Source organism: Vicia villosa, linkage group LG3 (assembly GCF_029867415.1).
Source record: "Vicia villosa cultivar HV-30 ecotype Madison, WI linkage group LG3, Vvil1.0, whole genome shotgun sequence".
Classification (NCBI taxonomy): Eukaryota; Viridiplantae; Streptophyta; class Magnoliopsida; order Fabales; family Fabaceae; genus Vicia; species Vicia villosa.
In genome coordinates this window covers 20,595,503-20,608,186 of record NC_081182.1, presented here as the reverse complement: position 1 = coordinate 20,608,186, position 12,684 = coordinate 20,595,503, and the positions used below count along the sequence as shown (strand labels likewise).

Sequence of the window (12,684 nt, the reverse complement as noted above, 5' to 3'; positions counted from 1 at the left end):
CGATATATGATTATGTTTCTATTTTAATAGATTTTATCATTGATATGGAGTACTTTGAATGCTGACTCATAACAACAAACTCACAAGCTCTTGAACTCCTACAACAAAATCTCAAGTTTATTTGCGATATTTGTGAAAAGAAAAGTATATATATGATATGTTTTCAACACAATTATATCAGTCACATATCACCAGTTTAGCCAATCATTAATTCTGGTCAAAAAATGAAGATGAGGAAAACTCATTTCATGTGCTTCATTTGCTATCATGTCGCTCAGCTTGTCGAGGAGGAAAACTCAGTGCGGATTTGAAATAGATCTTCTCTATTTCTTCCTTGGATGTCTACTTGTGCAACTCATGAAAATTAAATTGCTATTTTTCAGCGTTGAAGCATGTTTCAGCTACTTGCTGATTATTCTTCGTTCTTGTTTTTCTTCCATGGATGTTGTAATTGATACTGAACATCCTAATAGTATTCAAGATGAAAATAGTCTGGTAGTTATTGAAGTCCATTCAGATTCGCTACAACATGCCAGTACTAATTCTATGGTGGAGGAACTCAGTAATTATATGAAGTTGCTTCAGCAGGAAACATCAAACCAACATTCAAAGAGTATACTTTTTCCATCTTATAAATCTGGCTTTTGGGTGTGTAGATCATTTGTATGGAGATGAAATGATTGAATGATGCAAAGAGTATTCTGTAAACCCCCATATCCAGCCACGTTAAATCTAGCTTTTGGCTTTTTAACTTATTCATGAAGCTGATGTTTAAAAAACAGTTTGAAATGAAGTGTGGTTGGTATGTAGCGTAGTCCCACATCGTTTGCTACAAAACCAAAATTAGTCTTTATATACCAACTAAATATGTGAATATATGAGTTAAAAATAACATGAAGGAAATGGGCAACTAGTAGCTATTTGGGTTCAAATTTAATATTTTGTCAAAAGTAATTTATTGAAATGTAAAAAAAAAATTAAATAAATTCCATGTCATCAAGTAGTTTTTGCCACATCATTAATTAAGTCAAAGCCCAGTCAGCAAATAAGGTAAAAGGGTGTGGTAAATCTAGGTTTTGGGTTTTATAAGGGGCGTTTCGTAAAAAAAAAAACATTCAAGGGGGCAAAACCAGAACTCGCTATATTGGCAGGGGGGTGAAGTATATTAAACCCTTTAATTTTTATACATAAATTAGAGACCGAAATTTTGGTCACTAATATTTTTTGTTTTCTTTTTCTATTTTTAATCCTCTTTATTATTTTACTATTTTCTTTCTATTTTTTTAAAGATTTTAATTCTCTTTCAAATTTAAATTTTTACTAAGATTTTCATATTTTTATTGTTTTAATTATTTTAATTCTCTTTCAAATTTAAATTTTTACTAAAATTTTCATATTTTTATTGTTTTAATTTTTTTATATGTATATATGTTTAAATATAAAAATATAACAATAGTTGTTAAGTGGTGTAGTGGCAAGTTGTTATTAAAATACACGGAGGTCACAAGTTCGATTCCTAGGTGCATGGTACCACAATTTTTAATTGGTCTCTAAAATCGGTCACTGAATTTGGTCACAGATTCAGTCACTAAATTCGTCGCAAAAGCTTAGCGACTAGCACTTTTTCAACCGAAAAGTAATGTCGCTAAAAAGTAATGGTCGCTAAATCGGTCTCTAAACGTTTTAGTGACCGATTTTTAAGCTTTTTCGGTCTCTAATTCGGTCACTAAAAGCAAATTTTCTAGTAGTGGCTGGATCCCCAAGGTGGACCCTTGCCGCCCATTGAGGCAATTGTATTTACTGGATACCCCATGAGTGGATCCTTGCCACCCATAAGAGCGATTATATTCGTTGGATCCCCCAAGGGTGGATTATTGTCACCCATAAAGGCAATTATATTTGTTGGATCCCCTATGAGTGGATCCTTGTAGCCCATAAAGGCAATTATATTTGCTAGATCACCCAAGGGTGGATTTTTGCCGCTCATAGAAGTAATTATACTTGTTGGATTCCTCATGAGTGGATTCTTGCTTCCCATAGGGGCGATAATATTCGATGGATCCCCCAAGGGTGGATCCTTGTCGCCCATAGGGACAACTATATTTATTGGATCCTCCAAGGGTAGATCCTTACAGCCCAAAAGAGGCGGTCGTGACCACAAGCTACCCGTGAAGAGTCATTCTTCATCCAAAAGGTGAAGAGTCATTCTTCACCCACCAGCTCCCCGTTCAGAACCACTTTAAAAGAATTCAAGGGGACTCAAATCCAGACGGGGATAAAGGAAAGCCACCCACCTTCTCACCTCCTTAAAATGATGAATAGAGGCCACAACTGCTTCGTCCTTAAGATGGTAAACACATTCTTATGTGCTTTCAAGAGCAGTCTAAGCTTCCCAAGGAATTTCTTCAATTTGTCCATCTCTGTTTGCTAGATCATCCTTTCCTCACCCACTAACTTGGCATGCGCCTTCAAATCATCCCTTCTCGCATTCATCTGTCTTAGGGCCACCCCGTTCTTTCGGGTATGCTTGTTCAAGTTAATCACCCCGGACAATATTCTCCCTAGGGTATCAGAGCATTTCTCCCTTAATGCTTCCCCACCAAAAAGCATCTCATAAGCTACACCTCCAATAAAGATGACAGTTGGGAAGGAGACAGGGTATAAATCATCTGATAATCACCTGAGAAGTTCCTTCGGGAAGCATTTCTTTCTACAATTCAGTGAAAATTTTATTCGTCCACCCACCTCTTTCCTTAAAATTAAATAATCTTAACACAACTAACAATCTTGTAAAACTTTTACATCTGGGATACAAAGAATTTTACTCTCTTCGAAAAGTATCTACCACATTAGCTTTCTTGAAATTATCTACTCGATTATCATGAATCATGTCTTCTAGAGTATCATTCATAAATTCTTCATCTTCAACTGTACGTGACAAATGTCTATTTTTTGTCTCTTCACCATGCCATGCCAATTTCGTGTAATTTTGGATAATTTCATCACAACCACAATCATTGAATATAACTCTTGGATGTTTTTTTGTATTATAATATTTTTTTACAAGGACACCAAAAAATACTATTATTGTCAAGAAAGTTTTTTCCGCGAAATCAAGAAATTGTATCACTCCATTCTCATTCTTTTTACTTGATCTATTGGCTTTCATCCAACTACGACCCATAATCACATAAAGCCTCTGAAAATAAAATAAAAATAGCACACAACCAACAATAAGAACAACCAGTAATGGAGAACTACAAGAACAACAAGAATCATATACCAGAGAATAAAGGTGAGAGTTTTTTCGTTCACTAGGCTTCCGTCCTCCTTGGAGAATAATGGTCAGAGAGTTCTTTTATTGGCTCGAAAAGTGAATGAGGTATACACCGAGGGAATAAAAAATATAAGGAGTATTTATTGAGGTTTTACTGAAAATTGAGGTAACATATCTAACGTAAAATCTATAAAAGGTAAAGGCGCATTTTTGGTTCCAAAAAGAATTAAGAATTAGAGAGTTTTTATCTCGCTTTTAAAGAAAACCAAGGTAACATGTCCGACGTAAAATCTATTAAAATTAAAAGCACCTTTTTGGTTTCAAAAAGAATAAAAAGTTAGAGCTTTTATTTCGATTTTAAAGAAAATCGATGTAATGTATCCAACAGAAAATCTATTAAAAATAAAGGCGCCTTTTTGTTTTTAAATAAAACATAAAATAGCAGGAACTGGGAATCGAACCTTAAACCCTGAGCATATATTTATGTCAGTTTTTTATAAAACTGAGATAACAGATTAATTTTTTTAATAAATTAAGACGCTTCCATTACATATACCATCGATTTTTTTATTTTTCGTGTTAAAATTTTCATTAAAATTTTTATTTATTGTAGTGATGACAATATTTTACATTCTTAAACAGTAAATTGAAAGAAATTTGACATTTTCTAATAAACTTTATATTATAAATCATTTATAAATTAATCCCACAATAAATCTTACTCATTTTCATTCAATAATAAAATCAAATCATGATACTAATTTTTAAAAGAGTTGAATTAAAAAAAAAATTCTACTTAACTTCATTAATGTGTGACGTTAAAATTCGTAACTAAATTAGCATATATTTAGATGATATATAAAAATGTTTTGGTAAAAAAAAAAAAAAAACTAGTGTACTAGCTTAATTCATGTGGTTCGTGATTGCTTTTCTACAATAAGTGTAGATTAGAATAGTTTCTTCTAATAAAGTGATTCAATTTTACTCTTTGTCTTGCAGGATTTGATATCTTACATGCTTAAAATAAGTGATATGGATTCGCATAGAGACCATTAGAAGTCAATGTTTAAGATCTCATGTAGGTATTAATGACCTCGTGTTGGAAGAAAGCAATTTTTGAAGAATGTTTTCAACGATTTGGCAATCCTAAAAAACATTCATGCATCTAATGAAGGAGATTGAGATTGGTAATTGTGTGTATTGTTAGGTTATTAGAGTCAAAATCAAACATGTTCAATACTATAGTATCATCCAAAGGGCAATATTAAGTTCAATTATAATGGTGCCTACAAGAAGTGTAAGTAAACGGTAGGATATAGAGACTTATTCAGGGACTCCACAGAAAATTGGATGAGAGGGTATGTACGAAAGCTTTATATGTGTGATGCTCTTACTATAAAAATGTGGGTGATGTTACATATCATTTAGCTATCATAACAAGATAGAATTACAAATCTGATAGTTGATAGTGATTTTAAAGTCCGAATAGATATGGTCAGACAAAAGATTAATGATGATCACAATTTTCTAACCTTAGTTCTAAGAATCAAAAGAATGACTCAAAAGAATTAGCAAATCAAATTCAACCACACATGACAGAAAAAAAAATCGTTCTCCATATTAGATAATTAATTATAACCTTACTTTAAACAATAATAAACTCCTCATTTAATTATAATCTTACTTTAAACAATAATAAACCCATCATTCTTTCAACTTATCATAATTTTAGAAACTCTTCCCTAAACATGTTAAAGTGTTTTGTTGGTCGTCTAGGGCTCTCTTTTGTACCCAAAAGTAATAAATTAATCCCACCGTTCCAAAATTTAAGAGAAAAATATATATTTTTCTTGTTTTAAAATATAAGAAAAAAAATCATTTTTTATAGAAAATTTCTTTACCCACCTCCCTATGGGGGGTCACCCCCAGCGAAATTCCCAAACTACCCCTGCTTCGGAAATGAACTTCCGAAGCGCTTTTTTTTAAAAAAATTTCCTTGATTCGGAAGTTCATCTCCGAAAACACCTCATGGGGGGTGCGTTCGGAGATGAACATCCGAAAACACCTCATGGGGGGGTGAATTCGGAAGTTCATTTCCGAATTATGCAGAAACTGTGTTTTTTTTTTATGTTTTTTCTTAAACGCAACCGCATTTTAATTAAACGTTACCGGCAAATAAAATAAACAATAGATAGACTGAAAACACTAATATGATAAATAAACAAAAAAAAATACTAATATGAAAATATTATATACAAACCGAAATAAATAAAAATAGTGTGCTAAATATACAATCCAAAATCAAAAAATGAATAAATCCCACCACTACTGGGTGTGCCTAACCCGCTCACCCTGGACCCTCCTCTGCCGCCTGTACCCCGCCGCACGGCCCGCATCAGTGACGATGATCTCCATCACGGCGACTGCCTCTGGTCCGCCCTAATGAATGACACCTCGATGCAACGCGTCCCGCCCAAGCATCTCTATCCGCTGGCAGATCGGAAGGAGATCAATGGCGTGGTCATCCTCCGCCTGCCGGTTCTCCAGGATCTCCTCGTGTGCTGGCCTAGGAGCGCCGGGTCATCCTCCGCCTGCCGGTACTCCTAGAGCCTGAAGCAGATGAACTCTCCACCAAGTCCTGTGGAACGCGGACACGGCGTCCCCGTCCCTGGGTCGACGCCAGATGCGCCGCCGCCCGCTCGCGTCTAGCCGGCGCAGTCTGGGACTCTCTCCCCTGTCTGATGCGTGCTGGCTGGTCTGACATGATCCTGTAAACAATCGAAATCGATTAATATGCGAGACAAATGAAAAAACAAAAAAAAAATGAACTTCTGGTACAGTTCGGAAGTTCATTTCCGAAAACTGGGATGGAGGTGTTTTCGAAAATGAACTTCCGAAACACCCCCACGCAGAGCTTCTCTGCAACCTCCAATGGCAGACCCAAAAACCTAAACCAAATCCATTTTTTTGCCTACTAAACATCCTAATATCAGTACTAAGCTATCTTAATGTCATTTTTTCAGATTCTAAACACCCTAATATAGTTTAATCAAATAGATCTAAAACTTGAAAAAACAATGATAAACTTACCAATTAGTGTTTAATGATGAGTTTGGTTGAGTTTGGAAGAAGAGTTTGGCTACTTCACACTTGCTTCTGCAGAAATTTCGCCTATGGAAGTGTTTGATGATGATTAGGGTAAATGATTTGGGGGAGGGGGAGAGTTCTGCTTAATCTGCAGAACGCGTTTTATTTCGGAAGTTCATTTCCGAAATTGTAGTTTCGGAAATGAACTTCCGAAATAAGACATTTTTTTCAAAAAAAAAGGCGCTTTCGGAGATGAACTTCCGAAAACACTTTTTTCATGCATTTCGGAAGTTCATTTCCGAAGTCAGGGGTATAATGGGGTTTTCACCAGAGGTGGACTAGAAGATAGGGAGGTGGCCAAAGAATTTCTCTTTTTATAAGATAAAATTAAATACAAATTGCATTTAATTTACACCCTCGTATCTTTTTTTATAACCAACAACCAATCAAATTTATTTTTATTCTAAACATTTTATTTCAATAAATCCACATGTATTTATTTTTATTCTAAACATTTTATTTCAATAAATCCACATGTTTATATTTTTTTTAATAAGTGTATTTTTTATTTTTTCACTGAGTATATTTTATTGCAATGGGATAAAACGTACAAATAAATATGAAAAATCCACTTCACTGAAGGAAGAAGATAATAAAGATCGCTGTTATTGAAGTTGTTTTCGATCATCGTCACCATCATATCTGTTTCTGAAATCACCGAAACCCTAAAAAGTTGAAATGGAAGAAGATGGTTCCAACTCAAACCGCCGCACGTCAGGCCGAACCCGAAAAGTTGCCTCCAAAATGGTCGCCGCACTTGCTAGCTCCGACAACCGCACCCAAGCTGCTCTCGCACGGTTGGACGCTTTGGAGAATGATAATGCCGGATTCGAAGTTCCAGATCCCAATCTTGACGACGACGAAGCTTCTCTAGACGACGATGATCAAGGTTAGGGTTTACAATTACAACCTCTATTCATCACTACTGAAAATTCAATAAATAGAAATTTGATTTAGTTCTGTGAGTTTAATTGTTTGTTTTTGAAGTGTTTATGCAGAGAAAACAATCTAAAGGCACCAAGAGAAAAACAAGACAAGCAAAAGCACTTGAAGCTAGGAAGGCTCCAAGAACATTTCTTGAGCTTTTACATGATGTGAGTGATTCAGTGATGAAACATCACATTCATGGTGTTTTACTCTTTTTGTTATTTGGTTTTTTGAATTGACCGATTTTCTACAAATGCAGGCGAATTTAGAATCATTGCCTCCGCATGTTCCATCTTATTGGAAAGCAGCTGTTGGACCCCCGAGCTCGACCGCGCGGCGTCATTTTTGTACTGTATGTGGTTTCTCTGCCAATTACACTTGTGTTAGATGTGGTATGCGCTTTTGTTCAAATCGGTGTCAAAATGTGCATAATGATACTAGATGCTTGAAATTTGTTGCTTAATACATTTTGGTTGATAATCAGTATTCGATACATGTTTGCTGTATTAAGTTGTCAAATTTCATTTTTCACCGACAATGTGTATAAATTAAGTTGTTTAGTGAATCAAGTTCGCCTTCTTTTTTTTTTGTTGAGATTAGTGTTTTAGTTGCCTGACCTGTTTCAAGCAGAAAACTGTATATTGTTCTAAGTTGCTGTGATTTACTAAGGATGTTGGTTATAAGATCATCTTTAATTTTATCATGCTACAAGGCTTGTTCTGTCTTTCCTTTGCTTATCAAGCCTTATTTGCTTATGTGCTTTTATAATTAGACTAGCTTCAAGTATGCTTCCTAAAATTGGCGGGATAAGCGGTTCAGTCATCTAATTTTACATGCATAGGTGGGGATTGTCTCCCGAGAGATATTTACCGTAGATAGTTCAGTGAAAATCCCTCACTCCAATTTTTTTTTACTTAATTTAATTGCATCAATTGAAAAAAAGGAACGGTTAAGATTCCAATGGAGAAATTTTTTACTGGAGAGATAATCCATTCACTACATATATATAGCACATCACATGACAGTTGGAACATACGGCTGATTTAGACTTTTGGTGAGTTTGTTTATGCGGCTGAAAGGCATTCATCACGATGATGGCATTACCAAATGTGATGCACCAAAAGAAACTATTATGTATTTGAAAGTTCAAATTGATTATTTTAAATGCTAAATGTTCAAAAACATTGCATTTGTTACATTTGTTCTAAGTGAAGTTCTGCATTGTTGCATGGTAATATTCTATACAATAGTGTTGCCAAAGTAAACCAGTGCTCAAGCATATTATGGATTGAGTGAATGTATTGTGTTGAGGCCCTTCAAGGCATGATGGTAAGGGAGTTGTGCTTGACTGTTGGTGATTTGGGAAAGTTCAAGTCAAATTGGACAATTGTTGAGATTAGTTTTGAATTTTGAGTTGCATGCTAGCCCGACAGGGGTTGAAATCAGATCGGATGTGATGCAAACATTTTGGTCAAGGTCTGTTTTGATAGTCTTCTTGAGTCGTGACTTCGGCAGAAGCTTCTCATATGAAATCAGTAGATGAAAATAACAGCAGAGCTGAAGCACATTTTCTCAATACCTAACATTGAAGTTTCCTTTTGTCATTACAAAAGATTCGACGAGCGAACCTAAATTTAAATTCTAGATGAAACAATTTTGGGTTAGGATGTTCTAATTTCCTAACCAAATTTTGAATTACCAAGAGCCCTTTCGCAGTTAACACCAAAGATATTTAGTTCTTCATTAGAAAAATGATCATGTTAATTTGCATTTATACGAGCATAACATGCTAAAACATTGTAGGAGCCTTACAAAGTCTCAGGTTCACGGATTTCCTAGAAGGCTAAAAATGTTTCTGTAATTTTTAAATATTACTTTGTAATGCTTGATCAGGAATGAGGAAAGAAAAAGAGGATTTAACTTGCCTACTCCAAGTTGAACTTGCCACCCCCAAAACTTAATGAAAAGACTATAATATTTTTGTTAAATTTTTCCACCATTTTTAAAATTCACTCAAATCTTGCGCAAGTTTTAGAATTTCTCTAGCGATACCAGAAATTTATAGAATCTATCAGAAATTATTGAAAAAGTGAGTCATTTATCGGAAATTATGAAATTGTCGTGAATTTTTATTAGAAAATATGGAATATTCAGAAGTTTTTATCAGGAATTATAGAACTTTCGAACTTCCGAAAGTTTTTATCGGAAGTTATGAATTTTTTTGGAAGTTTTGAAAACCATTTTACGGGAATTTTTAGAATTTGCACTACATTTCCTTATCGTTGAAAATTTTGAGTTACAACATTGTTGGAAATTTCACATTTGCACTAGAAATTTTGTTGGACTTACCTATTTACCGCGTCTGATGTTGCATACCGGAAATTTAAAATTTCTGGTATCGAATATTTGAAATTTTCGGTATGTATCATCAGTTAGAAAACATACCAAAAATTTAAAATTTCTGGTATGACTTTAGTTTATAATGTTACCGTAAATTTGAAATTTCCGGTAATTGAAAAATACCGAAAATTTCAAATTTTTGATAATATTGGGACTTAATTTTATTTTTTTTAACTTGAATAATATTTATGATGAAATAATGAACCGTTTTAATATATAAATAGAATAAATGTCATACATATCATTACAACAAAACTACAGTTTTTGCATCATTTGAAAAATTCTTATCAATGTCTGACTTCCTAGACAATTCTTCCTAGAGTCCGAACTGATCTGCATATGCTGATTCTCATGCTTTTGTATTATTAGAATGATTCTTCCTCCAACGATCAGTGACGGGAGGCAATGGACAATCGGGTCTCAACTTTACCTGGACTCAGTGATTACGATTGACAAAACAAACAATAGTGATTGTATGTCGACTCATGTATGGTGGTGGAGCTATGAGAAGCGGGAAAAATGTTATGTTCATCAACATGGAAAGAGAAACAAATACATCACTGTATCTAGAAGCAACATGATAATCCATATCTGGAATCGACATCCACTTCTCCTTACCCTGAACACCCAAGTGTTTTACAAGTAATGAATTACTAACATCAGAGACAATGTCGTGGAACAACTTGGAAAACAAATCTTCGTGTTGCTAGATTTGAGCATGCAACTGTCTCAGAACATCATAACATGCATCTTCCCCGCATCCTAATGCAGATGAAATACAACGGAAACCACAATTTCCATCCGGTTCAACATCAAAAATGTCATCGATATATGGATGAAAGAAAGCACGAAACTGTACAAGTACTTGCATTTTGCAAAATTGGTAGAAGGTTGCTTACCAATAGGCATGGTTGACGATTGACTCCCACTTGGTTTTGTGCATGATCTCTTTGTAGTCTGACTCCCCTGTGAAGCATCAGCATATTCCCCCTGACTTGGATCACGATGCACATCCTCACCTTTTCTACTCTTCTTAATTCCTCTCTTTGGCTTGTATTTCATTGGCGGTGGACACATTGACGTTGTGAATGGATAGGCAAGATCACAAACTTTTTTCTTCAACACCATTTGACCCACAATATCCATAGTAATGAATTGTTTCTTTAACTCTTCGCACTCCTCTTCTAAATCTCACTTGCTCTCATCAGGACTCACCTCATGTTCTGAAATTTGCAATTTCGTCCAAAACACATGAATAGTTTCCAACGGTATAGGTATGCCTAGAATCTGGTAACCGGCGAGCTGACACGCATACGGTAATCCATCTGTTGTTCTAATGTAACAACCACACCTCTCCTTGCTCGTACCAACAAATTTGACTTTTTCTAGTTTCTTTCTAATCAGTTGTATACACTGTCTTGAAACAAAACTGTGCAATTTAGAATAGAATGGAGTGTTATATCGATGCTCAATGTAGACGATACTTTTTTGAAACGACGCTCTTATGGAACCTAGCTTCAACTTCAACATTGTGTTCACAGCATTCCAGCTTGCACATAAATCATCACGACTTGTAGTCAACATGTTCTTTAATCTCCATTGTGCAGACTCCACCCTAGAAATCATGGACACGTTAAATAAACAACTCACAAATAGAAAACATAAACATATTTTTTGTAAGAGGAATGTACCTGTTTGTTGTTGTGTTCCCTAAATGAGTGACTCTGTTAGTCCATGCAGGAACAAATCTTTCTTTATATAGTGTTAACCATGTTTCTTTCACATACTTGAAAAATGATGGAATATCACCATACACACTCTCGAAGTGGTTGAGATGTACATCAAATTTGTCTTCTATATTTGAATACATCATGATGTTCCATTGATCCATGACATGTTCTGTCTTTCTGATTTCACATACTCTTTAGATTTCATGCAAATGTTTTTTGAAATATGAAATGTACATAGCGAATGAGACACATTTGGATACACATATTCAATGGCATTCATCAATGCAAGTTCTCGGTCTGTCACCATGACATCTGGTAGAAACTTCTCAAAATAGAACAACTCTTTAAGCTTCTCTAGTGCCCATGTGAAGTTCCCCTCCCTTTCATGTTCCAAATATGCAAAAGCAACTGAAAACGTCCATTTTGTTGATATAACACCAACAATCTCAAGCAATGGTAGTCGGTACCTGCATGATTAAAAAATGCATTCAACAACCAGCTCACTCGACATATTTTTAAGATGGGAGAAATTAAAATTAAAATTGTTACCTATTTGTTTTGTACGTGCAATCAAACTCAACACCAGAGGAAACATATTTAACAACTTTATAGAGTTAGGGTGTGTCCAAAAGATATCAGCCACAATATCTGAATTCTCCTTATTTATAGACCAGCACATGCATTTCTCTTAGTGAATAAGGCTCAATAACATTTTCATTTCTGTCAGTGCACCTCCCTTTCTCAGTTTATATGTTGCTCTAGCTCGGTATATCAAGGTAATACTCGTGAGATTTTTTGGGTCGTTGTCTTTCAAAGGAGACGCGATGTACATTAGTGCCATATTGTACTTCGTCATGTCATTCGCAATCTTTCTTTCATCTTCTTTTAGACGGCTCAAGATGTCATGACCTACCAAATCCTTATCTAGTCTATGATTATGCATCTCACATTTAACCTACACATTCCAACCAATACCACTCGGAATAGATATTAGCCTAAATGGGCATCTAAGCCTCATAGTATAATTGCCATCAGAAGCGGCCGCTACTTCATTTTTCTTTATGTAATTTCCTCCTCTATCATAACCCATAATCAATTTATCCTTCCTTCCTCGCATTTCATTAGCAAAATTGGATCGGATTGTAACAACAGCAATACCATGACTTTCTCCTATTGAATGTGCCTATTCTAGAACCTTATCTC

At 35.0% G+C, this 12,684-nt stretch overlaps 2 protein-coding genes across 2 annotated transcripts; one reads left to right on the top strand and one right to left on the bottom strand.

Moving 5' to 3' along the window:
• The first annotated feature begins 6,974 nt into the window (after positions 1-6,974).
• LOC131655080 (SWR1 complex subunit 6) lies at positions 6,975-7,945 on the top strand. The gene is made up of 3 exons (XM_058924981.1): positions 6,975-7,313; positions 7,412-7,518; positions 7,611-7,945. The coding sequence occupies exons 1-3, from the start codon at positions 7,103-7,105 to the stop codon at positions 7,812-7,814; spliced, it is 522 nt and encodes a 173-aa protein (XP_058780964.1). The 5' UTR covers positions 6,975-7,102; the 3' UTR covers positions 7,815-7,945.
• Positions 7,946-10,100: 2,155 nt separating this feature from the next.
• On the bottom strand, positions 10,101-11,624 carry LOC131657679 (uncharacterized). Its single transcript, XM_058927047.1, has 5 exons — positions 11,443-11,624; positions 10,967-11,366; positions 10,532-10,867; positions 10,308-10,370; positions 10,101-10,181 (listed from the first exon to the last, which is right to left on the bottom strand). Exons 1-5 carry the CDS (start codon positions 11,622-11,624, stop codon positions 10,101-10,103), a joined length of 1,062 nt encoding a protein of 353 aa, XP_058783030.1.
• Positions 11,625-12,684: the final 1,060 nt, after the last annotated feature.